This window comes from Natrix helvetica (genome assembly GCF_964273705.1).
Source record: "Natrix helvetica genome assembly, chromosome: 2".
Taxonomy (NCBI): domain Eukaryota; kingdom Metazoa; phylum Chordata; class Lepidosauria; order Squamata; family Natricidae; genus Natrix; species Natrix helvetica.
In genome coordinates this window covers 174,591,747-174,618,349 of record NC_138552.1, presented here as the reverse complement: position 1 = coordinate 174,618,349, position 26,603 = coordinate 174,591,747, and the positions used below count along the sequence as shown (strand labels likewise).

The 26,603-nt window shown below is 41.5% G+C and overlaps 2 protein-coding genes across 2 annotated transcripts in view; one reads left to right on the top strand and one right to left on the bottom strand.

Moving 5' to 3' along the window:
• Positions 1-7,470: 7,470 nt before the first annotated feature.
• CGA (glycoprotein hormones, alpha polypeptide) lies at positions 7,471-16,251 on the top strand. Its single transcript, XM_081944839.1, has 4 exons — positions 7,471-7,502; positions 9,500-9,606; positions 11,739-11,929; positions 16,140-16,251. The coding sequence occupies exons 2-4, from the start codon at positions 9,507-9,509 to the stop codon at positions 16,221-16,223; spliced, it is 375 nt and encodes a 124-aa protein (XP_081800965.1). The 5' UTR covers positions 7,471-7,502; positions 9,500-9,506; the 3' UTR covers positions 16,224-16,251.
• An 8,825-nt stretch (positions 16,252-25,076) lies between these two features.
• Positions 25,077-26,603, bottom strand: part of HTR1E (5-hydroxytryptamine receptor 1E) — a 33,073-nt gene continuing 31,546 nt past the window's right edge. The window contains exon 2 of the mRNA XM_081943759.1: positions 25,077-26,557. Coding sequence (XP_081799885.1) covers positions 25,325-26,419 — 1,095 coding nt within the window. The 5' untranslated portion in view covers positions 26,420-26,557 and the 3' untranslated portion in view covers positions 25,077-25,324. The remainder of the gene's footprint in view (positions 26,558-26,603) is intronic.

Below are 26,603 nucleotides of genomic sequence, written 5' to 3'. Positions count from 1 at the left end.
ACTTTGAAGAATAGATTTTGAAACTGACTGAATTAGCAGAGATGGCAAAGTTAACTGGTTATTATTAGAGATAATGGACTAGACAGCTTTATAAGAGACTGGGAAGTATATGTGGACTTTCTACATGCTAAGTATAATAACAGATGGTTAACACAGAAATTTGAAGATTAGTGTAAACTTTGATTGTTCTTCTTTTTCTTCTTTCTCTCTTCTTCCATATGTTTGTGCATGTGTTTGTGTGTTTGTCTGTATGTATGTATATGCATGTGTCAGTGGTGGATTTCAAAAATTTTTAGAACCTCTTCTATAGATGTGGCCAGCTTTGTGGGAGTGGCTTGCCGCCATGTGACTGGGTGGGAGTGGCTTGCCAGCCATGTGACTGGATGGGCATGGCCAATGTGGTGAAACTCACTTAACAACGCTCTTGCTTAGCAACCAAAATGTTGGCTCAGAAACTCTGGCATTTGAAGCACGCAAGTCTTAAAGCTGTCAAGTTACAAGACCCTTGCACCCCTAAAACTTGACAGCTTTAAGACTTGTGGACTTCAACTCCCAGAATTCCTCCTCCAGTCATGTTGGCTCAGGAACTCTGGTATTGAAATGTGCAAGTCTTAAAGCTGTCAAGTTACAAGACCCTCGCAACCCTAACCCTTTAGAAAAAAACCCCAGGGGTGTTCAAACTTGACAGCTTTAAGACTTTAAGGTTTAGATAGGACTCTTAGAGGCGGGCGGGGTGATTGGTGAGCCAGCCAATCAGTGAATGGTGGGCGGGGCAAGTGTGCAGACGGGCGGGGGGAGGGAGCTGGAACCGGTTTAAACGGCACGGTACATTTTTGGAACTTCTTCTATAGAAGAGGTTAGAACTGGCAGGAACCCACCCCTGGCGCGTGTGTGTGTGTATATATATAAAATACAAAACAGAAAAACAAAGATGAAACAAAAGTATACATCCAACAACAAAGAAAAAATGGTGTATGAAAAAATTAGGAAAAAGTAATCAAATAAATTCAGCATTTAAGATGTATTTAAATAATTTTAAATAAATTTGAATTATATATATATTTATTTAAAATTATTTAAATACATCTTAAATGCTGAATTTATTTGATTACTTTTTCCTAATTTTTTCATACACCATTTTTTCTTTGTTGTTGGATGTATACTTTTGTTTCATCTTTGTTTTTCTGTTTTGTATTTTACTTTTTATGATAAAACAATGAATAATGAAAATTTTAAATACAGTGGCACAGGAAACACATATGCCCACAGGCACTAAAGAAAAAGAATTACCGTTCAAGTCATTGCGTAAGTGATATAAATCAAACAGGAAAGAAGAGAGATGCCCCCAAAGATATAAAGGATTTGCCCTTGACATTTTGTTGGAGAGCTGAATTAACTAATGACCTTTCCTATTCCTTGATGACATTGAATCAGTTATTGTCTTTCAGCATAATCTCTTTCATTGCATTGATTCAAGGATAAAAATAAGTCCTCCAAATTCTGAGGGGAAGCACAATTTAGATATAATGAAATTAAGTAAAAATGATATGCCCAGAAAAATGTAATTATCTTAAATTGTATGGTGATTGAGTAAACCTTGATATTAATATGGACAAGACAGGATCTCCATTGGATATTTTTCCATTAGTAAGATGTCAGTTTTCCAAAATGCAGCTGTTGCCAAAAGACACGACAGTCTACTGCTCAATGTCCATTCACTTTATAATAACACTTGGATGATCATGTACATTATGCAACATACAGCACTGTAAAGTCTAGTTTATATAAAAGCCTAAATTTTTAATCTGTTAATGTGCACAGGTTCCAATCATCACAGATCACCCCTGCTTGATTATAAATCTTCATCTAACTGCTCCCATCTTCATTAACGTCAAAAAAGTATGCAACAAATGATAGCTATCTACTCAGAATAAGTTCTAAATAATTTACATAAAGCAAAGATTTGAAGGATTACAATATTATGTAGGTATCTGTAGAAGAGACAGCTCAATTTTTGTTAAATAAGATGTCATCTCAGATCACTGAATGCAGTTACAGCTTAAATTTGTCTCCTCTCTTGTACCCTCCCTCACCTCCCCTTTCTACTGCCCTCCTTATTACTAAAGTATCCATAATTTGCACACTCCAAATGTATTTACCTAAAAGCATTAGGAAACAATAATAATTCAATATATTTACTGCCAATATATCAATACTGGAATCTACATCACAGGGAGACCATACAGTTCACCATTTTTGCTATTCCTCTTGACCAGCAACACTGGTCAAATTTTGCATAATTGATTAATTGTTTGATTAATTTTTCAGCTTCAGTTCCCATCCTCCACAAATAGTACGGCAGACTTTATTTTTATTGGTAGGATGTAAAAAAATAGGTTTACAGATTTAGTTAAGAATTTTTGGGTAATAGTATGAAATAAAATACTCTATTCGTAGCTATTCACTTGTTCCTTGAGAGACAATACGGTACATTTTCAACTAGATTAGTTATAGTTACAGTTGTTACAGTTCATTATAGTTACTTCTACAATTAAAACTGCTTACTATGAACAATAATGATCAAATTTCCTCAGCTAAATATGCTGAAAGGCAGAAGCAGAACGAAAACCAATAAGTTTATCGAATATCTTGGCTATGATTTAAGTTATTGGAGAAGCTAAACAATTAACGTGCATATTCGGTTTCTGTGGAATGGTCAGAAATAAGATAGTAACCAAATTATCTCTTACTCAAAATCCAAGCAAAAGGGATTCATATTGCACACAGAGAAAAGAAGACATCTATATATCTTAACTGTGATTAAAATATTAGAAGTGTAATTTTGTTCTGAACTTTTGTGGGATTTGTAGCATCACCTGTATGTTGTGGGGTTGGTGGCTGTGTGCTTGAAACACAAATCATAGCGAATCAATCCAAAATAACGACTCTTTGAGAAACTGCAGATAGACATAAAATATTGCAGAGTAAACATTGGAAGCAGTATTGTGTAAAATAATGTGCAAATTAATGTATCTTTCTTACTAATCTCTATTGGCTACTATTGATAGAAAAAAGATTCATGGGGGGAGGGGGGAGGAAAATTAGGACATTTAAAAAGCTGTAGGAAATTTGTTCAACAAAATAGTCTTTATTTTTGTTTTATGACAGTAGTTTTTTTAAAAAAAAGCATGGCGATGAAGTGTAGTTAACAATGACAGAGTAATCTACATGGTAAATATCAAGAGGAGTCTGATAGAATTTTTTCATAGTACTGTAACAAATTTGTTTTAAAAGGCATAGATATCACGAGCAATTTAATCTGATAAATAGCTTGTGACTTTTAATAAAATTTGTTAGTTTTGAAAGGGACTACCAGACTCCTTCTAATTTTGGACTAAAACAAGCAAATGGCATTGATCCATGCAATTACCATATGACGTTTCTTTAATATGGCAATTTAAAAAGCAATCTGTTTAAGGGTAAAGAAAGAGATAACATCAGTCTATGGCCGAATAGTAATTACATCAAGCAATATTGAGCCATTGAGTGAAATTACACTTGATCCATTGGCTTAAGTGTGGGTGGAAGATAGACTATTTTGCCGGTATAAAAGAAAAGCACAGGGGTTATCCTTTCCTAGCTTTGTCAGACAAGCTGCAGCTAAGCATCCAAAACTCTCTTTCATACCCTTAAACAACAGGACTCTCGTGAAAAAAGAAAGGTAATATTATTTGTTAACACTGTACAATGTCTCACTAATTTATTCATTTATTTTATCCTGCCTTTATTATTATTTTTATAAATATATGTATAGTTTATTTATTTAGAATATCAAACGAGCAAATGTTTGTAACATCTCATATGGTTAACACTGAAAAACTGCTGCTTTTTCTTACTAAATTTTTATGTCATAGATACATTGCCAAAAGTGTTCTTGTGTCCGCAAAGTTTCCCCCTTGACTTCCATTCAGTTTCAATAACCTTTTTTGCAAGCATCTGAGCGTTCCTAAGATGTAAAAACCTGAATATGGTAATACTGTTCTTTTTTTATCTCAAAACTGGTGTTTTGTGTACGGTATTACAGGAATGTTAATATAGTTTTCTTTTGTGTTGAGAGGATGCTCTTCTAGGTTGGAATCCTTTTTGGCATTTATTTTCTTTGGCTCCTCATGCACAGTGTGCTCCATATAATATGCCCAAACAGTAGGTATGCAGTCTCTCCTCTCACTGATTTGAATCCAAGAGAACAAACAAAAGGCACTCCCACTTGCAAAAGAAAGGACCTTCCGTTCCTTTACCCTGTTGCAGCTAATTAGGTTTCTGAAGCACTTTTTTGAGAAGTGCAAAATGCTACAACAAGAAATAGGTACTAGGAATGTCATTTTGTAGTGAGAGGCTTTGGTTCGCAAGGGGCACTTTGAGTGGTTTGCATTACTTTCTGATCAGCTATGAATTTGATTGTTATCAGAACACATTTCTTTTGGGGAGCTTGTTGATTTAGGTATTTCTGGCCTTGCATTAATTGAACATTTGCCATTGAATCATAATATTTCTACAGATTTTGTAGGTAATGTATTTTCCTAAGAACCTCTGGCCTTGACACAACTACTTTTGGACTTTGCCACTTCAAAAGATCTGTACTATGCATGCACTTCATAATTTAGAATGTATCTCTCATATCTTTTCTAATGCAGCTGCTCTTAACAGCACGTAACCATGATAAAAGTTTGAAAAGTACCCAAGTTGCTGATATTTTATCATTGCACATTCACAAGGGTTCTTAATTCAACAATGAATGGAAGGCATGGCAGCCAGGAAACGTTTGTGGGATTTCAATGCTTGTAACTCACATTATTTCACATACTTAACTATCATAGCAACTGCTTAGATTTTATTTGTAAACGAGAAGCCAAGTGATCACATTTATACATTCTGAAACCACCAGATAAGGTGGGGTTCAAAAGCTGTGTCGTTTCTTTTTTTTTTTTTTACATGAATTGGGACTGAGCGGATTTTTGTTATTCTGGGGTAACTCATGGGTAAGGTCTGGATTGGATGGTTTTCTATTCATTCTCCTCTTAAAGAGTGAATAAAAAAAAGGATTAGTAACAATTGGTCCATTATATTTCTGCATTTCTAGATGGTCAGAACTGAAGACAATCACATAGGGTCTAAATGCTAGTAATGTGAGACCCTTGCTCAAGAAGCCTTCCCTGGATCCTTTGGAGCTGGCCAATTATCGTCCTGTCTCCAACCTTCCCTTTTTGGCGAAGGTTGTAGAGAGTGTGGTGGCCTACCAGTTTCCACGGCATCTGGAGGAAAATGATTATCTAGACCCGCGCCAGTCCGGCTTCCGCCCCGGTCACTGCACGGAGACGGCCTTGGTCGCGTTGGTGGATGATCTCTGGAGGGCCAGAGACAGAGGTTGTTCCTCTATCCTGGTCCTATTAGACCTCTCGGCGGCTTTTGATACCATCGACCATGGTATCCTGCTGCGCCGGCTGGAGGGGTTGGGGGTCCGGGGCACCGTTTTGCGGTGGTTCGGCTCCTACCTTTCTGGCCGGACGCAGCGTGTGTTGGCAGGGGAGGAGAGGTCAACCCTACGCCCCCTTACTTGTGGGGTGCCACAGGGGTCGGTCCTCTCGCCACTCCTGTTCAACACATATATGAAGCTGCTGGGTGAGATCATCCGTGGTTTCGGGGTGGGATACCATCTGTACGCTGATGATACTCAGCTGTACTTTTCCACCCCGAACCACCCCAACGAGGCCATCGAAGTGATGTCCCGGTGTGTGGAAGCCGTACGGATCTGGATGGATGACAACCGACTCAAGCTCAACCCTTCCAAGACGGAGTGGCTGTGGGTACCAGCCCCTCGGTTCAGCCAATTAATCCCATCATTGGCCATTGGGGGCATTCATCTTGCCCCCGTGGAGCGGGCGCGCAATTTGGGCGTCCTCCTGGATGCCCGGCTGTCCATGGATGACCATGTGACAGCCGTGGCAAGGGGGGCGTTCTACCAGGTTCGCCTGGTGCGCCAACTGCGCCCCCTACTGGACCGGGATGCCTTGCGCACAGTCACTCATGCGCTGGTGACGTCTCGCTTGGACTACTGTAACGCTCTCTACATGGGGCTTCCCTTGAAATGCACCCGGAGGCTGCAGTTGGTCCAGAACGCAGCCGCGCGGGTGATTATGGGGAGTACTAGGTACTCCCATGTGACACCGTTCCTGCGCGAGCTGCACTGGCTTCCTGTGGTCTATCGGGTGCGTTTCAAGGTTTTGATAACTATCTTTAAAGCGCTCCATGGCTTAGGACCTAGTTACTTGCGGGATCGTATTCTGCCCCATACATCCCTGCGACCAATTCGCTCGCACAGAGAGGGGCTCCTCCAGGTGCCGTCCGCTAGACAATGTCGTGGGGCGGCGCCTAGGAGTAGAGCCTTCTCTGTGGCGGGCCCAGCCCTGTGGAATGACCTCCCTCCGGATATTAGGAATACCTCTGACCTCCGCTCCTTCCGTATTAAGCTGAAGACCCACCTATTTCAAGCAGCTGGCCTGGCTCAACTCTGATCTAACCATATCGCTCCTGACGGGTTTTTAACTGGGTATTTTAATTATATTTAATTTCTAGGGGTTTTAAATACTGTATTTTAATTGTTTTATCAATCGACCTCCTCCTTGTGTATGTTTCAGTGTATGTCTTTGTTATATGTTTGTTTTGTTTACATATTTATTTCGTATGTTTCGTTGTACGCCGCCCCGAGTCCTTCGGGAGAGGGTGCGGCTAAGAAATAAATATATTATTATTATTATTAATGTGGAGGAACTCTAGATTAGGTGGAATCAATTTGTGACCAGGAAAAATCTGCAGTTTAAATATTTTTATTAGTTTATCAAAATACAAAATACAGAAATACAAATAAAAACGAAGATAATGGGAAAATAAGGGAGGAAAGGGAGAAGAGAGAAAAGTGTAGGGGAAACTAAACTAAATTTCTTTAAACTAAATTTAAAAAAAGAACGAAGAATAAAGTCTTCATCTTTAGTTCATTCAAATTTTGCCATAGGATTTCTCTTCCATTCTTTATCTTCTCATACACATTTCTTCGACGATTTAACAAGCCTTTTTGTAGATTCAGTAAGAAAACATTTGGTTTGTCATTTGTACTTCTTTTTAATTTTTAGAAATTCAGCCAGTTTCTTTTGTATCTACATACTTTTACAACCTTCATGTCTGTTTGATTCTTTGTAAGCTTTAATTGAGTGAAGGTACATCCTAGGGCAACACTTTTTTTTAACCAAGGTAGCTCAGTGGGCTAACTTAAAGAATCTGAAACCTGAAACCTATGACTCCCATGAGATTGAAATTTGGCCAAATTTGCAGTTGCTTCAAGCTGTTACGGTCATGTGGTTGTCATTTCCAACTTCCCAGCCAGCTTCCCACAAGAAAATTAAATGGGGAAGCCAACAAGAAGCTGGAAGTTTTAGCCTAGCAGGCAGGTAAGTGGCTTCTGTTGGGTGAGGGAGAGAGTGACAGGTTGCACAAGGGTGCAGGGGAGGTGCTGCCCAGATCACTGAGATGCATTTATTTCACCCCTTTGTTTTAAGTACAACCAAGGCTTCAGAAGCATTGTGCAGCAGACCAGTAGGAATAACTACCTTCTGTGATGACCCAGGGCGTGGCACGAAATCAACATAACCAGAGAACAGGTCTAACTCTCCTTTATTGCTCCAACTGTGCCCCCAAACATTACCACATTCACTACAAGTTCTGGAGCAAAGCTCTCACACGCACCTTTAGAAGTCTCTGGCTGCAAGTGGTCCAGTAAGCCAGGTTAATCAAACAGCAACCAGGGCCAGCAGTCCAATAAGCCAGGATAGCTAAATAGTAATCAGAGCAAGAAGTTCAGTGAAGCAGGCAAACTGACAAGCCATACAAGACAGAGTACAGCAATCTCCAGGCTTTGGCAAGTGTACAAGAGGTTCCACAGTTCCAACACTTGTTCCTGACAAATGCCCCGCCCACCGGCACCTCCTTACATCTCAGTCCCCAGGTGTGCCTTGTGAAAGTGGGCAGGGCATTCTCCTCCCTCATAGCTGGCTCAATCTGCGTTGATCTCACCTTCTCTCTTCCCTCCTTGCTCTCGGATCAGTAGGGGGTAGTCCTTGCTCTTCTCCTGAGCTTTCCCTGTCTGCAGGCCTTACTAATTCAGAAAAGCCTTGCCTGGACTGACTCTGCCTTTCCCCAGTTTCCTCCAAGGCCAACGGAGCCAGCCTCTGTCTGAAAATGGCAGATTACAGTAGAACCTCTGGTCACAATCATAATTCATTACATAACTAGTCGCAAACTGATTTGGTTGTGACCCAAACCTAATTTTGGAAATTTGGCGCTTACACACACAAAAAAGGCGTGGAAGGGGAAAATGTGAATTTTTGGGAACCTGACTTGGTCGTGGTCAGAAGTGTTCATGACCAGAGATTCTACTGTACTTGCTTGCTCCAACTCTGTCCATCTCTGATCAGATCTATCCTGCTCTTCTAATCTCAGAACCCAAACTAACCCAATTGCTATTTATTTCTCTGTCCACTTACAATATAGATCATTTTAGTTGATTTTGCACCTTGTGACATTTAAAGAGAGTTTGATTGGTTCAATTCAGGCTAACCAATGTTGCATCTTGAATGAGATGATTTCTAGCAGTAGAATCCTAGGTTTAGACATAAGGCCAGAGGTGGTATTCAGCCAATTCTGAAAGGTTCTGGTGAACTGGCGGCGGAAAATTTGAGTAGTTCAGAGAACCGGCAAATATCACCTCTGGCTGGCTCCGCCCCCATCTATTCACTGCCTCCTGAGTCCCAGCTGATCAGCTAGGTCTTCTTCTGTTGCCCTGCACAGGAGAATGAAGCTGGAAAGCAGGTTAGTGGGGTGGGGAGGGAATGGAATTTTACAGTATCCTTGCCCTGGAGGGGGTGGAAATGAGGATTTTGCAGTATCCTTCCCCTTCCACGCCCACCAAGTCCTGGCCCGCCCACAGAACCAATAGTAAAAAAAATTTGAATCTCACCACTGCATAAGGTTCTTCAATTCAGTTGCCTTGGTAAGTATGTGTAGATTACAACCTCTGTATGAATGTCTCTTGAAGGAGTACAGTACTGTATTTTTAAAATAATGCTGACAGTTGTACCCAATTCAGAATTCAAAATTCAGAAACCAGATTAAAATTTGTGATTCTAAACTAAGCTTTAGACAGTCAGATCTGGACTACAAACAGACACGTCATGGAGCAAAGAAATTGTTTCATATTATGTCCTTTTGCAACCATTTGGAGATAATTCTAGAATTTTGCAGCTGAGATCTAGGTTTAATCCCTATGAATCAACCTATGTTTTAATAAATTGGATTTGTATCTACAGTATATGTAAATCAATTTAATCAACAGAAATTAATGAAAGATTATATGGAGGCAGGAAATCCACTGTTTTTCTCTTTTTTATAGGAACATCATGGATTACTATGGAAAGTATGCTGTTGTCATTTGTGCCATATTAGCTATATCTCTGAATATTTTTCATTCATTGCCAGAGGAAGAGTTTATGGTACAGGGTGAGATGCTTTTAAAATATGAAATAAATAGAAAACATATGAAGATCATTGTTAGTGCTGACTCTTGTTTAATAATGTAATTATTAGATTCTTTTATGTTTTCTAAACTGTTAGATTGTTCAGTTATATCAACGGAAGAGTGTATGTATGTATTTATTTAATATTTTTTATATTTTTCAATGTATTTGACCACCCATCTCACCATAGGGACTCTGGGCAGCTAATAACAATTAAAAATATAGCATAACAAGAAAAAAAATACATAACCAGTAAGTGATATTAAAAAAGAAAAGAACCCACAACTATGAACCTAACCACTTCACAAATTCTAACTGACACGCTGACTCCCATGTCTGCTTAGGTCTAAATTCCAGAAGGCTTCATCAAAGTAGAGTCACAATAAATAAGTTCAATGTAAAAAACACTGGATAAATAAACATGTGGAATATATAGCTAATTAAATAAAAACACTTCCATCTATAGACCATAATTACAGACAATTTTGTTGAAGTCAGCATACTTTTGCATACGAAGAGGTTGCAACAATTGTGTTCTTTGATTTATACACTAAAAAAAGGAGGCAATGGTTCATCAGTATACTTTTCAAAGCTTCCATGTTATAGATTCAGTGATTGCGTATAAAGCATAGAGCTCTCCAATGGTGAGCCTTTTTATAGTTCACCCAAGAAGGCTCCCTTGCTACATTATTTAATGAGAAGTTAATGCCGAGTAAGAACTCATCAAAGTATGACAGATATGAAAAACGTTGAGATCATTAATTTTTTTTTTACAAAAATCAAAATCATGCAGAGAGATTGCTACACTTTATATCATGTTATTACACAGTTATTACACAGTTCTTTAAAGGTGTTCAATTGAAACACAATAACACTGCGAAAAAGCTGAACAAATTTTCTGCATCACTTTTCTCCATTGATGCTGTAGGTCAGAAAAGTACAATTAAACTTACATTTATTTCCAGGAAATAAATGTATAGAACAGGCTTCTTCAAGGACACAAGATAAGATCTATATTCTCTAGACCTTCCTACCAACAATCTAAAAATGAACAGGTCACCATTTCAGGATATTTAAAGCATTGAATGTAATCTATCTAATGATGAATGCATTTACAAAATGCATTTATATAACCTATCCATCAGATTAACTTCTTATCATCGTCTCTACTATGGCCTATATTTTGTAACCTGTTCTTAAATGAACAGGAATTGAAATTAGCAGCAAGATAGACAAGTAGGTTGTAGGTTGTCTATCAAATTCCCAGCGTTGCAGGACTGATAAAAAGTTAAAGTTCAAAAGCAGAAAATATGAATTCTTAGATTAATAAGAGTGCTCAGAAAATCTATAATGGAACTCATGCACTTTGATAAATGGAAAAGATTAATCTACACAAGCACATATGTGCGTGGACATGTTCTAGAGCAAATTAAATACTGATTTATAATCCTGGTTAGTGAGCACACTGGCTTGATTAAATTATCAAAAATAAAATATATTTACCATTTTACTAAAGAAGGAAACTTGGTTCCAGTGAAGCAATTTTTCCAATAGTAATCTAGCTTGGGAGGAAATAAATGATTGAAAACTTATACTCACCAGTTTTATGCCTGATGTGACACATTCTCATTCAAACTTTTCTACTTATTTTACTATAGCAATAGCAATAGCACTTAGACTTATATACAGCTTCATAGTGCTTTTCAGCCTTCCCTAAGCGGTTTACAGAGTCAGCATACAGCCCCCAACAATCTGGGTCCTCATTTTACCCACCTCAGAAGGATGGAAGGCTGAGTCAACCTTGAGCCTGGTGAGATTCGAACTGCCAAATTGCAGGCAGGCAGCAAAAGTAGCTTGCACTACTGCATTCTAACCACTGCACCAATGAGGCATTATGTATCAATATGTAGTTTTTCCTAAGGACACTGAGCTTAGAATGATTTCTCGGTTTGGAAATGGATTGCCCATGTATAAAAAGCTGAGTGTCTCTGTCTGGCCACTCAGTTTGAACTTATTAGGATGAAGTTTAACATTCCGTGTTAGAATGCTGAGATCCAAATAGAATCTAGAGCAGGGTTTCATCTTTCTTCTGCATTCTTTTTGTGTGTTTGTTAGATTGCACTGAATGTAAACTGACCCTGCACGTTCGCATGACCAGATTGTTCGGCGGCAAGCCTGTGTACCAATGTGCAGGATGCTGTTTCTCAAGAGCTTATCCAACTCCCATGAGGTCAAAAAAGTCCATGCCTGTGCCAAAGAACATCACTTCAGAAGCAAAATGCTGTGTGGCAAGAGCCTTCAGAGAGGTAAAGAGACTATCTCTAGGTGATGTATGGTGGGTTACAGTTTTATTTACTCTTCCTCTTCAGCCTAGTTTCCATATGGAGCATGCAACGAGAAACTGCAATGAAGAGGCAGAAGAGTGTGACAGGAAGGGACCGTAAGCAGGAGACAAATGAACATGGTTTGTTTTCAATCTGTGTTTGGATATCAGCTCTGGGTTTGTGTTTTCATGTAGGAAGAAACAAGAATTCTGCCAAAAGACCAGCTATAAATATTTTATTGGAATGAATTCTGAACATTATGTTTAGTGTCTGTTATTAGAGATATGACTTGAAAACATTTATCCAGAATCTCCCTGAATATAATGAACAGGAGGAGTATTGATTGATTGATTTGTAACATTTATATGGCTGCCACAGTCAAGTAAAATGATTCTGGGCAATGTGCAAAAAGTCAGGTACAAATACAAACCCCAAATAAAGCAATTAGAAGCCAACTAAAACCTTAATATGCTGCTACCCTGAAAGACGGCCACCCCCGGAAGATGTATAACCATTAGGAACAAAGTCTAAAGTGGCCTAAATGTGGAAATGGTTAAATGAAAAACTGAGCCCTGATGCTTTCTGAAAGGGCAGACCTCTCACTTCCAATCCTTACTCCTGGTTTCCTATGAAGGAGCAGCATGTATACCCTCCTCTTTCCTTCCAGCCAAAATCTGACTAGGTTATCCAAAACAAAATAACAACATAGCATCCAGAAATTAACTACTCAAGATGAGCATTGTATTCTTATATATTGATTCAAGTTCTGTGTCAACTCGGTGCCTCTCCCTTGCCTCCCAAGACAACTTCATGTTACTTCATACCAGACTGGTGACTTCTATCCTGAGAATAATTTTATAATCAATGTGTTTACATACATGGGCTGATGCAGTGGTGGGTTCCTAACCGGTTTACTACTGGTTAGCTGAGAGGGTGTTTTGCGCATGCACTGCTCATTTCACTCACGCACACGCCCGTTGCACATTGCTGAGCATGTGCAGTTGACTGAAAACTGTTCTGCGCATGCGCAGAAATATGCCGGTGATAGCAGAAGAGACTGGGGAACTGGTTTGGGGGCGTTGCAGGCTTGGGTCACTGCCAAACTGGTCTGAACTGGTAGGAACCCACCACTGGGCTGATAGGCTTTAACTGGCTGGAACATTTTGGCTGAGGAGGTAAAGAGCTGGAAGCCAAATGTTTATTAGATGTTATGGTAATTCTTCTTTCTGACTTTAGGATTCTGTCTACTGCAAATTGTTGTCACCTGATGCAATCCCATGCACTCCCCTCTTTCGGCTTTGGGGAAAGGTCTTCTGCTTTTAATTGTAATGCATTATATAACTGCATAAACTAATTATTATATAGAGGGTTTTTCTTCTTTTTATGACTCTTTAATTCCTTTATTTATTTGGAGTGGAGTCGGGGCGACTGAGAGGAGTTGAGTGTTTGCTGGCTGGCTGCCCCTCCTGACACCTATGCAGCGTTCACAGCAAATATTTTCTCTTTGAGCCCTGATAGAGAAACATCTGCCACTACCTAGGATTGAACTCTGAATCTTCTGAGTGGGAAGCGAGTGTCTTCACCTCTAAGCCACCATGCCGCTCAATGATTTCATAGAAGAATAGATCATGTACAGTATAATAACTATAATAGTAGCATAGGTAGGGAACTAAAGGAACTTTTGTGCTACTACAGTTTCCAGCAATCCTGTTAAGATGGTGAGTATTAAAAAGATGTGCTGGGTATTGTAGTTCAACAGCACTTAGGCCTGTAGGTCACCTACCCCCAGCATAGGCAATTATTCCGAGGGTGACCAGTCTACATAAAGCAGTGCTTCTCAATTATTTTCTGTCATGCCCCCCCTAGGAAGAAGAAAACATTTCGCGCCCCCCCGCGTGACTGTAAATAGTATGATTTGTCTATAAAATTGTTATAAGTACACCTCTGCATAACACTGTATCCTTATTAACGTATAAGAGAATAAAAAAAGAAAAATGTGGATCAATTTACAACAAAGAATAGCTTTATTAACTGTAGCAGAAAAGATTTAAAGGAGCACAGCTAGAACATATATATACATATATTTATATATAGAGTATCACAGAAGTGAGTACACCCCTTAACATTTTGTAAATATTTAAGTATACTTAAATATTTACAAAATGTTAAGGGGTGTACTCACTTCTGTGATAACACTGAAGAAATGACACTTGTATGTGCATGTATACATGTTAGGGTGAAAGTCCGAAATCTGGTGAATGTCGACATTCACCGGTGAATGTCGACATTCACCAATCTCGCTTGGTGAATGTCCGAAATATTTGCTAAATGCCCTTATTTCTGACTTACACCGGTGAATGTCGACATTCACCAAGTATGTTTTCCCCTCTCTTTGGGGAGGAGGAGAGCCAGAGGATCGCCTCTCTTTGGGGAGGAAAGTACGTTTCCCCCTCTCTTTGGGGAGGAGGAGAGCCAGAGGATCGCCTCTCTTTGGGGAGGAAAGTACGTTTCCCCCTCTCTTTGGGGAGGAGGAGAGCCAGAGGATCGCCTCTCTTTGGGGAGGAAAGTACGTTTCCCCCTCTCTTTGGGGAGGAGGAGAGCCAGAGGATCGCCTCTCTTTGGGGAGGAGGAGAGCCAGAGGATCGCCTCTCTTTGGGGAGGAAAGTACGTTTCCCCCTCTCTTTGGGGAGGAGGAGAGCCAGAGGATCGCCTCTCTTTGGGGAGGAAAGTACGTTTTGCCTCTCTTTGGGGCATCCTTTGAGGCGATCCTCTGGCTCTCCTCCTCCCCAAAGAGAGGGGGAAACGTACTTTCCTCCCCAAAGAGAGGCGATCCTCTGGCTCTCCTCCTCCCCAAAGAGAGGGGGAAACGTACTTTCCTCCCCAAAGAGAGGCGATCCTCTGGCTCTCCTCCTCCCCAAAGAGAGGGGGAAACGTACTTTCCTCCCCAAAGAGAGGCGATCCTCTGGCTCTCCTCCTCCCCAAAGAGAGGGGGAAACGTACTTGGTGAATGTCGACATTCACCGGTGTAAGTCAGAAATAAGGGCATTTAGCAAATATTTCGGACATTCACCAAGCGAGATTGGTGAATGTCGACATTCACCGGTGAATGTCGACATTCACCAATTTCGGTCTTTCACCGTAACATACACACACAAACACACACATATATTTCCTGCATGCAGTGATTTCTAGAAACAACACCTGTTCGTCTCAATGGGAAAGACCCATGCATCCCAGATGCGAAGACAGTCCAAGTGGTCTCTCCCTCTGTCTCTCTCTCTCCCTCTCTCTCTCTGCCTTTCTCTTTCTGTCTCTCCTTCTATTTCTGTCTGTCTTTCTGTCTCCCTCTCTCTTTCTCTCTCTGTCTTTCTCTGTCTCTCTCTCACTCTCTCTGTCTCTTTCTATCTCTCTCTCTTTGTCTCCTCTCTCTCTGTCTCTTTCTGTCTCTCTGTGTCTCACTCTCTCTTTCTGTCTCTCTCTTCTCTCTCTCTGTCTTTCTCTGTCTCTCTCTGTCTTTCTCGGTCTCTCTCTCCTCTCTCTCTCTTTCTGTCCCTCTTTCTCCTTCTGTCTCTCTCTGTCTCTCTGTGTGTGTGTGTGTGTCTCTCTCTGTCTATCTCTTTCTGTCTCACTTCTCCCTCCCTCCCTCTCACTAGCTCTCTCTTTCTCTATCATCTTCTGAAGGTGGGGGGGGGGTGAAAAGGGGCCCATTTTTTGTGCCTCCTGGGGCATCTGTGCACCCCATTTTTCACCTCCCCCACCCCCAGAAGCATTCTACTGGCAACAAATGGGCAAAAATGGCCCATTTTTTGGCCAAAACCTTCCCCTCACGGCCAGTTGCAGGGCGTGTGGATCCCGCTCGGAGAAGGCGGAGCGGCAGCTCCTCCCTCAGCCAGGAGCCAGCGGGGGCTGGTCGGACAGGCAACCTTGGCGGGAAACTCCAGTCCGCCGCCGCCGCTGCGCTGTTGCCGCCGCCGTTGCACCCAGATGGAAACGGAGCCTTCGCGCCCCCCTTTACGGAGCCTCGCGCCCCCCCTGGGGGGCGCGCCCCACTATTTGAGAACCACTGACATAAAGGCTGATGAAAGAAGGTTTTTCTTTAAGTGAGAAAATAGTACTTTACATTACAATGTAAAGTACTATGTAAAATACATTACAATGTATTTAAATCTGATTTTAAAGTTTGCTTCCCCAGGTCTTCATTCCAAATGATGGAATTAGGAAGATTGAGAATCACACTGACTGTCATTGTAGCACCTGTTACTATCATAAATCTTAATTTATCGACAACTGGACAACGAATTCCTCTGCAGCTGGACAACAGATAGCTCAGAATGAAGTTTTATCATATCATATATTTTTGTTTTCCTTAATTTTGTGGTGAAATTATGTATATTCTTAGGTTTTCTGATAGGAATAATCCTTCTGATCAGCATACTATGAATATCCTGCTGTTTGTTCTCTATGTGCTTTGCCACACATTTGGATAAACAGAAAAACATGCCTTTCTTTTGGGGAATCAAATATAGAGTTATGCATGATAACCAAAGCCTTGTTTATTTTGTACTGTATTTCAGATATGCGTTGATATATGATTATTGTTTTCCAAGAGAAAAGACACAAATAGAGTCAGTGGATATAATTTGTTACCCCAAAATTAATTTCAAATGAAGGCAACTTCTATGTTTCCTGCATTGATTCCCCCCTCCCCCCCGTAAGACTTTAATAACACAGTTTTAGTGGTGCTAGACATAGAAAATGCACTCTGATGCAAGGAAACTTGCATTTAATTAAAAGGAAACTTGCATCAATTCTTTTCAAGCTTGTTTTAGAATTAATTTCTCTTAGCATTGGACTGGATATCCTTTAAAAAAAATTATTGTCATTGTATTGATCTGGCATGCAAGGAGTCTACATAGCAGTATACTGAATCAACACACACACACACACACACACACACACAAACACAGCTATCAAAAAGAAAATTCCCATGCCACAATAAAGCAATTATATTCTATAGAAGATCTGAATGAATTAGAGAACCGGATTTCACCACCATCACTACCAGCAGCAATATCCATATCATATCATTGGGCTGCAAAACACCACCTCAATCTCCATTGCATAACCTATGGAGGAAATGGTGTTGTGAGCTGTTGTAGCAGTGGAAGAGTGTTTTCACAATTGCCTCCCTGGAACAAAATGCAGCTGGATGAGAAGAGAGCAGAAATATAGTAAAAGGAAAGAAAAAAAACAGCCACCAAAACAACCCAGCTTGAGAAATATTTCAATGTGTTACAACATTGAGTTATTAAAGGCAGTATCTCTGACAATGACCTTTCGTGAAGAGTACCAGAGACTTCCAAGATATCAACTTCTCAGGCTATGATAATATCTGAAGAGTATTATCACACGAACAAAAGCAACTATACATGTCCCAGGATAATGTTGTGGGATCCAGTCTAGGTCTAGAGGCTAGAGAGAAGTTCCCTGAAAATGGGCTCCAGCACAAGTCCAAAAGCTCAGAAGACAAAACCCCTAGTCCTGACGACCGACCCAGATTGGATCCTATAGTGTCCTACAACACCCTAGTTTTTATTGACGATTTCTGAAAGGATGGGTTTCTCTCTTCAAAGGAGTTCTGTGTGATTCCAGCTTCCTTTCCTGGATATTTCCATAAATTTAGTTTTTCCAGATTTATTTGATAAATTTCCTGACAGTTAGAACAATTAACTAGTGGAACAACTTGTCTCCAGAAATTGTGAATTCTCCAACACCGGAGATGTTTAAGAACAAAGTGGACAACCATTTGTCTGAAGTAGTATAGGGTTTCCTGCCTGAGCATGGGGACTAGAAGACCTCCAAGGTCCCTTCCAACTATTCTGTTCTATTCTATTCTATTCTATTCTATTCTATTCTATTCTATTCTATTCTATTCTATTCTATTCTATTCTATTCTTCCCTACAGGTATTCCTTGAGTTAAGACCATAATGGAATCATCCCATCATGTTCATGAGGGTCTAAAATTGGATCACCCACATGACCAACCCAATTTTATGATCTTTTTTGTGGTGGTTGTAAAGCGATTCTATGGTTGTTAAGCAAATCAGTGGTTCGTTATGAGTGTGGCTTTGTCAAAAACTGGAGGCAAATGATAGTTTTAAAACCTTTCTAAATGTCATGTGAGCATAGGATGCTGCAAACAGCCATAAATGAACCCCTGTTGCTGAGTGCCAGAAGTGTCGTCACATGGCTGCAGGGATGGGACCAACCATCAGAACTTCAAATCTGGGTTGTAAATGTTCTGATGTTCCTTAACAAGCATGAAGCAGAGTCTGGGTCCCAGCAAAACCTCTTTTATTTACATGACTCTGAATTCCTTTCATTCACAGTCAGCAAGGCTTGGCAAACAGTCTTTCAGAGGAATATTTATCAACACGAACTTTATCTCGCATGGCAAAGTGCCAGATAACTAGCTTCCAAACACAGGGCAAGGCAACACTTGGCACAGTCTCTTATAATCACAACTTTCATTCTTGAAATGACTGAAGGAACAAATTGTTTCCTGCAAAAGCCCACTCCCCGTTCGCTCCTCTTTCGTTTCCTATGGGAGGGGACAATCACCTCTAAGGTGTGGCTTTACTCCCAAGTCAACCCTGCTTTCTTAGTTGTTCTTGTCTTCTGGCAGCTCTGCACATGTGCACACTGGGAACAGGCTCCAGCTGTTCTTCTGCCTCACTGCTATCTAGCTCCCTCTCTTCCTCCGATGCAGAGCACTCGTGTGAGTTTCCCTCAGCCCCCAGGACTGGCCCATGTTTCTTCCCCAACCTCCTCACTGTCTCACTTTGCTGCCAGCTCCACTGGCCGCTGGCAGGCCACAACATTAAGTACCCATAGGGAGGCCCTTTGCAACTTCAAATGATCGCTACAGGACTGCCTGTCTCTATCTCTATGGCTGAGAATGCAAAGCTGAGGAGTTACTGACAAAGCTGAAACAGTTTCCTTCTTCCCAAGTACAGAAATTACTGCAGGACAGTAATTGGATTCATGAGCCCAAAGATATTTTGTAGAGTATGGGAGAAGATACAGTTCCTAACTGTAACTCCTTGAAGTAGATGCGACTAAAATCAAGGCCACGCCATAGCTGTAACACAATTACAGGAAAAGCCAGCTTTTTTTAAAAAAAGAAGTTGCAGTTAGTGTAATTGGAAGCATCTTTCTGCTTTTCAATCCAACATGGTGGACAGCTGTAGAGTATGGATACTTGTAATATTGGTTCACATTATTACTTTAACTGGAATGAAAGATATACTATATGCATTTAAAAGACAAAGATGTTGATGACAGGCAGAAGAAAGTGATGCTGGTCTTGGTCATACATCCACCCCAATTTGTGTTCCCATCATGTTTTTGTTAAAATTAAGAGTAGAACATCAACAAAAACTGAAACATAACAGGGACAACACATATCGGTCACCTATTACAGGGCTCTTAAAACTCGATTTCATTGAGGGCCGCATCAGGGATGGGTTTGACCTTGGGGGGCCGGGGTGGGCATGGCCGGGGTGGGCGTGGCCTTGGCATCACTGGTGTCAGGGGCGCCTGTGGTGGCCTGAGTGCTTTGCCAGCAAAGGTAGATTAAGGTGATCCTGAAAAGTGCTTTCAAACAAACAAACACCCCCCCCCCTTCCTCTAATGGTCTGCAACCTTAAACACTCAAAGAGCCATTTGGATCCATTTCCCACAGGAAAAAAAACAACCATCAGGAGCCACAAAACCTCAGTGGGCGTGGTCAATTCAATGTCACTTACTCCCACCCAGTCACATGACTATCTCTGTCTCTCGCTTTCTGTTTCTGTGTGTCTCTTCTCTCTCTCTTTCCCTCCCCCTCTCTTTCTTTCCGATCTCTCTCTCTTCTCTCTCTCTTTCTCTCACCCCTCTCTCTTTCCCCCCTCTCTTTCTCTCGCTCTCTTCCCCCACTCTCTCTGTCCCCTGGGAGGGGGGAAGGAACCCCTGAATTGGTGCTGGGTGGTGGGGATCTGATGTCCAGAGGCTGATGCGGCCAGGAGCAGCTCACCAATGATCAGCTGGTTGGCTGAGAGCTGAAGGCCAGCTGATTGGCAGGGAGGCGGGGCATCCCAACACCAGCGGCTGTGCAGGAAAAGCAATTGACATCCCGGGAGGTGACAGCAAGCTAATGACGATGCTCCCCGTCATAATGGGCTCCATAAGGAGTGGACCCCGTCTCTCCCATTGTGAACCACACTTGATTTCACTGTGCTGTGCAAGATGCTGCGAGAGCAGCAGCCAGGCCATGGAGGTAGCAGCAGCAAATGCACCGCGATGATGTTTCGGCAAGCGCAGGGGCACTTTGTTCCCACATTAAGGCTCTGGCCATCACCACAACTATGACAGGAGGACAGCTCTTTCATCCCTCTGCCACGACAGGGCAACAGGGAGCTGCAGCAGAGGGATGCAAGAGCCGCATGCGGCTCTGGAGCCATGGATTGCTGACATCCACTCTATGCAAATGTCCACATGGAAGAGGACACTGGGTGGGGTGGAGAGTTAGCAATTTCCAGAGCTCCAGGAGCCCGTTGCAGGACACTACCAGCTGCAGGGCCTGCAGAACCCGGCTACCTGCAGGCTCTGTATCTCTGTGTTTATTCGTGCTTCGATTGATGGAAAAAGCAGAATCTCACTCAGCAGTCTTTTTAAATTTTATTTCCTAGGACCGTGGGGAGTGGAAGGTTCTTTCCAAGTGACATACTTTCCTCTCTTCTTAAAGATGGGAAGAAAGCCTACCACCGATGGAATGTGGATGACCTTGAACCCAGACTGGGTCATTACAGTCACAATGCACAGCAGGGGTGGGTTCCAGAAGGCACTGCTGCCGGTTTGCTTGTGGGTGCGCCGTGGGTGCATGCGCAGTACAATTAAAATTATTCCGCGCATGCACAGAACTGAAAAACAAGACACCATAGGTGCCACCTGGAGAACCAGTTCAGGGGTGTGGTAGGCCTGGGTCGCTGCCAGTTCCAGTGACCTAGGCTGCCAAACCATGAACCGGTAGGAACCAGTAGGAACCCACCCCTGATGCACAGGTGTCCATTGCATCTTCTCTGTCTTCTTTTGTTACATCAGACAGGCAGGGGAGCAAGACAAAGCAAGCAAGAGACAAGAGGCGTTAAGACTTGAACCTTGCTTCTGCTATACATATATATGGTTTCCTGTATGGATGTCTTCATGAAGGTTTTTTTTCCCCTAGGGTTTGCAGTTAAACTAGTGTGGGAAGACACATCCATCTGGTTCAGTTTCAAGCCGGGAGAAAGACACTGGAAACATGGAGGTTGATTGGAAAGATGGTTTATTGATGAAGCAGAACCACATGGGTGGTTCTGGGCAGCTGACAAAATGGAGTTGAGAGTGAGGGGTTTTTATACCTTCTTTGGGGTTTGTACTTGAACTTCCTGTTCCTATGCAAGAACACATATTCTATTGGTTGTTGTCAGACTCCCTTGAGGCCATGTGGGGGTCACAGCTGGCTCTATAGGCAAAGTACAAATCCTAAGTGTTTGTCTGAGCTACATTTGGTTGAAGTTTGGACTGCTGAGATGATGCAATGAAGACGTTTGTGTTCTGAAAGGGTGTTGGGCTATTCCTATTATGGCTTTGACCTAGTTTGGCTCTTGGGTGAGGGTATTTGCTTATGAATAGAGCTATCTAATTTTCAATAAGCTCATTATTTCTTAAGTGCTGACATCTGCTGAGGGCTATTAAGAAATGTGGAGGCTGCTTTCTGTCTCCACGAGCATGTTTCCCCATTCCCCCTTTAGGGAAATTATAATATTCTGCCTTTTTAATATTTCTCAAAATATTCCATTCTTCTAGGAGAGGGGTGGGTGACAACTTTCAACACTAGTTTAATCTCAGTCTCTGACTGCATCACCTGTAGTAGTTTCAGTATCACTCTGGGCGGCCTGATATTTCCGTGTGTGTGTGTGTGTGTGTGTGTGTGTGTGTGTGTGTGTGTGTGTGTGATAGATAGATAGATAGAGAGAGAGAGAGAGAGAGAGATGTAGTGAAATAATTATTGTTCTTAAAATGCCTCATCGATCATAAATTGAGCTGTTTCTGGCATCATTTTAAAAGTGTTCATTCCACTTTGTTCCGTTTTCTATCTTTTTCTGAATTCCCTGTACATTCCTGATTCAGTCAGCCAATGCCCTATTAGCATTAATTTCAGGGGAATCAATAGTGCTGTCTGATTGATGGTTTTAGATCACCATCTAGTGGAGGAACTCGTAACACAATTTGCACTTATGTATGAACGAATAAAATAGAAGCTGAGAAATAAATCAATGGAGGAGGGGGGGAGACAGAAAGAGAGAGAGAGAGAGAAAAAAAAAAGAATAAGAGCTACGGTAAGTGAAGAGAGGTAATCAGGCTAGTCCTTTGTTTATTATACATGAATGGCAGACTTTCAGGGAATATCAATGACAGGCTTTCTTGGAAAAAATGACAAAACAATCCCAGAAACATTCCAGAAGGCAAACTTCTTCTCAAATGCTATGTAGTGGATCAATACCAGTGGCCCCCTGACCCTAAAAAGACTATACTTAAATTATCAGAAGCAAGTGTAATGAAAGTGCATGAATTTTGCCTTACCTGCCTTATCTTATCCTTCTCCAATGTCAAGCTTTCATGATGTTTGAGCTACTAATCCCATTATCCTCAGAAAAATTGCCTATACATTTCTGGCCAGGAAGAGGAGAATTGTAATCATGTGTATTTGCAAACAGGGTTAAGGGAAGGGGTGAGTTCTGGCCAGTGGTGGGTTTCAAATTTTTTTAGAACCTCTTCTGTAGGCGTGGCCTGCTTTGTGGGAGTGGCTTGCCAGCCATGTGACTGGGTGGGCGTGGGCAACTTGTAAAATGTGGTGAAATTCACTTAACAACACTCCTGCTTATCAACCAAAATGTTGGCTCAGAAACTCTGGCACTTGAAGCACGCAAGTCTTAAAGCTGTCAAGTTACAAGACCCTTGCACACGTAACCCTTTAGAAAAAAACCTCCAGGGGTGCTCAAACTTGACAGCTTTAAGACTTGTGGACTTCAACTCCCAGAATTGCTCCTCTTGCTCTTCATCTTGATGATGTGCAGACGGGCGGGGGGAGGAAGCTGGAACTGGTTCTAAACAGCACTGTAGATTTGTGGAACCTCTTCTATAGAAGAGGTTAGAACTGGCAGGAATCCACCCCTAACTCCGGCAGTCACTACTGCTGGTTCACTCGTGGGTGCGTCATGAGCGCATGAGCAGTGCAATAAAAAATGCTCTGTGCATGCGCAGAAGCAAAAAACAAGATGGAAGACCAATTCAGGGGCTTTGGAAACTAAATATTTTGTTGTTTCTTCTGGATACTCAAAATCTGTATTGGCACATTTTTAATCGATCTTTTAAATAAGCTCTTCAAAATTAAACCCAAATAGCTCTTCAAAATGTTGCTTACTATCAGTGGCTTTCATTGGTTGAAATGGTCAGAAAGGAAGAAGTAACTTCACCTATTATTATCATCACTTTAAAAGAAACAGTGTTGTTCTCAGTTTTAATTGGGTAATCTGAAACTATCTAGCAAAGAATAAGCATGGTCTTCAATTTAATCATATACAGCCTTAAGCCTGATGCTAATTAGTAGTTTGAAAGGAGTAGTGATGCCAGAGAGCAAGATCAAAGATTATGTTGTTACTGAATATTACAGTTTACATAGCAATTGCCGAAGCTTTCAGCACAGATGTGAAAGCAGCTGTGAAGAACAATTAGCACAATTTCTGAACCTGTGGGAACGTATCTCATAATGAATGAGAATAATATGGAGCCTTTTAATACTGTGTACCAACTTTTTAATTCTACAAGGATCTATGACTGTTTGTTCTAAAGGTCAATTATAATTATTTTAATTTCTTATAATTGTCATAACTTTTAAAAGCCTTTTGCAATTCCTCAAAAACAAAACAAAACACCCTAACAGTACATGGTCAGTATTTATATATTCAGATTTACTATATTACATGTTTATTATAACCTCCTTTAATGTGGTGCCCTCCAGCTCTGATAGAGGCATAGCTCCAGAATGCCTTTACCATCATAAGTCAAGGACTACCTAAAGGTAAAGGTAAAAGTTCCCCTTGCACATATGTGCTAGTTGTTCCAGACTCTAGGTGGCTGTGCTCATCTCTGTTTCAAAGCCGAATAGCCAGCGCTGTCCAAAGACGTCTCCATGGTCATGTGGCCGGCATGACTAAACGCCAAAGGCACATGGAACGCTGTTACCTTCCCACCAAAGGTGGCTCCTATTTTTCTACTTGCATTTTACATGCTTTCTAACTGCTAGGTTGGCAGAAGATGGGACAAGTAACGGGAGCTCACTCCGTTACGCAGCGCAATGGATTCAAACTGCCGAACTGCTGACCTTTCTGATCGACAAGCTCAGCGTCTTAGCCACTGAGCCACCATATCTCTATAAGGACTACCTATAATATCATAAAAATATGAGGTCTGATCTTCTGAAGATGCAGCTTCATTTGTGGGTGAAGATGCTCATTTTGCTCAATGGATGTTCTTCTTTCACTTTTCTACCCAGCTTTTAGTATGTGCGTGTGGATTCACAAATAGTATACAGCAATACACCGTTTCGTATTTACAAGGAGAAGCAGTGAGGAGGAATTTAACCCAGTCTGGCTCAAAGTAACTGTAAAGCCATAAAACCTAAGGAGCAGGGGTGAAGGAGGCATTAACCTCCCATTCTGAATAATGGCTGAACTACTGAAATTCAAGGTACTGTAGGTCTCATCAATCAGCTGGGGAAGCAAGTGAACAGGCCATCACTGGCACAGATGAATGTCCACAATTCAATGGCCTAAACCAGTGTTTCCCAACCTTGGCCACTTGAAGATGTCCGGACTGCAACTCCCAGAATTCCCCAGCCAGCTGGCTGGGGAATTCTGGGAGTTGTAGTCCGGACATCTTCAAATGGCCAAGGTTGGGAAACACCGGCCTAAACCCACCTTGGCTCTTTATTGTGTGTGTGTCCTGGCTACAAAGGAAAAAAAGAGAAAGCAAAAGTGCCCGTAATAAAGTATATTTGAAACTCATAGAATAGAAACTTACATACTCATGATACAAGGAGGTAGAAACAGTTTGACAGATTTACAGGCAACAGAGAAAAAAGTTAAGCTGAAAGAGAAGTAAAATGAAAAATGTTCTTTTTCTTAAATAACCCAACCTTTCTTCCTATAAAAGAAACCAAGGTTTCTAGATGGCGTTGTTTCTTTCCATATAGTTAAGACCAGTAACGTCAAACAACATTATGCAGGGTTGTTTCAAGGGTGTTCCCAACATTTAATGAGTTTTTTAAAGGCAAACTTAAAATCTTCGTTAAAGCTAGTATACAGCAGAGGATTGATAAGAGAATTCACATAGCCAAGCCATGTCAAAAAGTGAGCAACCTCGGGCGAGACGGAACTTATCCCAAGGCCCACAATCAGCTCCTTAATAAAAAATGGCAACCAAGACAAAATGAATGCACCTAAAATGAGGCCAAGGATGCGTGCAGCCTTTCTCTCCCTGACACTGGAAATCTGTTGGCGGTCCCCAACCAAATCTGGATCGTTGTCAAAAGGAGTACTCCTGACCGAAAACTGGATTCTATCAAATTCCGTGGTGGGATCGGACATGGATAAGTCTGAAATGCAAAATGTCTGCGTGAGTTTACAATTGGCGAAAGAGTTTTGGCTGTCGGTGCTTCGGCTGCTGAGATGCCTGCTTGACCCACGTTTTTGATACAGGCTCTTTGCTGCATGATAGATTCTGTAGTAGACAATCAGAATGAGGGTGAGCGGGATATAAAACGCTCCAAATGTGGAATATATGGTATAAATGATATGACTGTGTTGGATCTGGCAGTCACTGGAATTGTTGCTGTTGCGGTGGTTTCGCCAAAACAATGGAGGCACTGAGATGAAAATCGATATTGCCCATACGGTGCAGATCATAATGCCAGCTCTCTTGGCAGTCCTTTTCCTGGCATATTCAATAGCATCTGTAATCGCCCAGTATCTATCCAAGGCAATGACACAAAGATGGAGTATTGAGCATGTGCAGCAGGTCATGTCTATGCTCAGCCATACCTCACAGAGGAAGTATCCCAGGATCCATCTGTCCATCACTATATAGGCAATGCTCAAGGGCATCACTAGAATAGCCACCAGCAGATCTGTAAGGGCCAGTGAGCATATAAGGTAGTTGGCTGGCTGGTGGAGCTTCTTTGTTGTGCAGATTGCTGAAATAACAGAAGAATTCAGTAGCATGGTCAGGGTTGTAATTATGGAGAGAGACAAGGTAATTAGCAAATTTTCAGTGACAGTTTTAGATTCTGTAGCCACGTTGGCTTCTGGAGTATAGTTAGTATGATTCATCTTCTGCGGCCTTCTGGGAGTCGGGTTTAAAATTTCTCCATTCCAAAATTACCACAAATATGCCAGATTTGAAATTTGACATCCGTACTTCCCATGGGTTCCAGATTGAAGCACTTTGTCTGTTAGCTTTCTGATTTCCTGAAAGATGAAATATACTTATTAATAATAGATCATCTGGTTTCAT

Coding starts and splice junctions, on each gene's coding strand:
- CGA (XM_081944839.1), top strand. CDS start 9,507: ATGGATTACTATGGAAAGTATGCTGTTGTCATTTGTGCCATATTAGCT. Junction 9,607..11,738: donor GGAAGAGTTTATGGTACAGG/GTGAGATGCTTT, acceptor TGTGTTTGTTAG/ATTGCACTGAATGTAAACTG. Junction 11,930..16,139: donor TGGCAAGAGCCTTCAGAGAG/GTAAAGAGACTA, acceptor TTGCTTCCCCAG/GTCTTCATTCCAAATGATGG.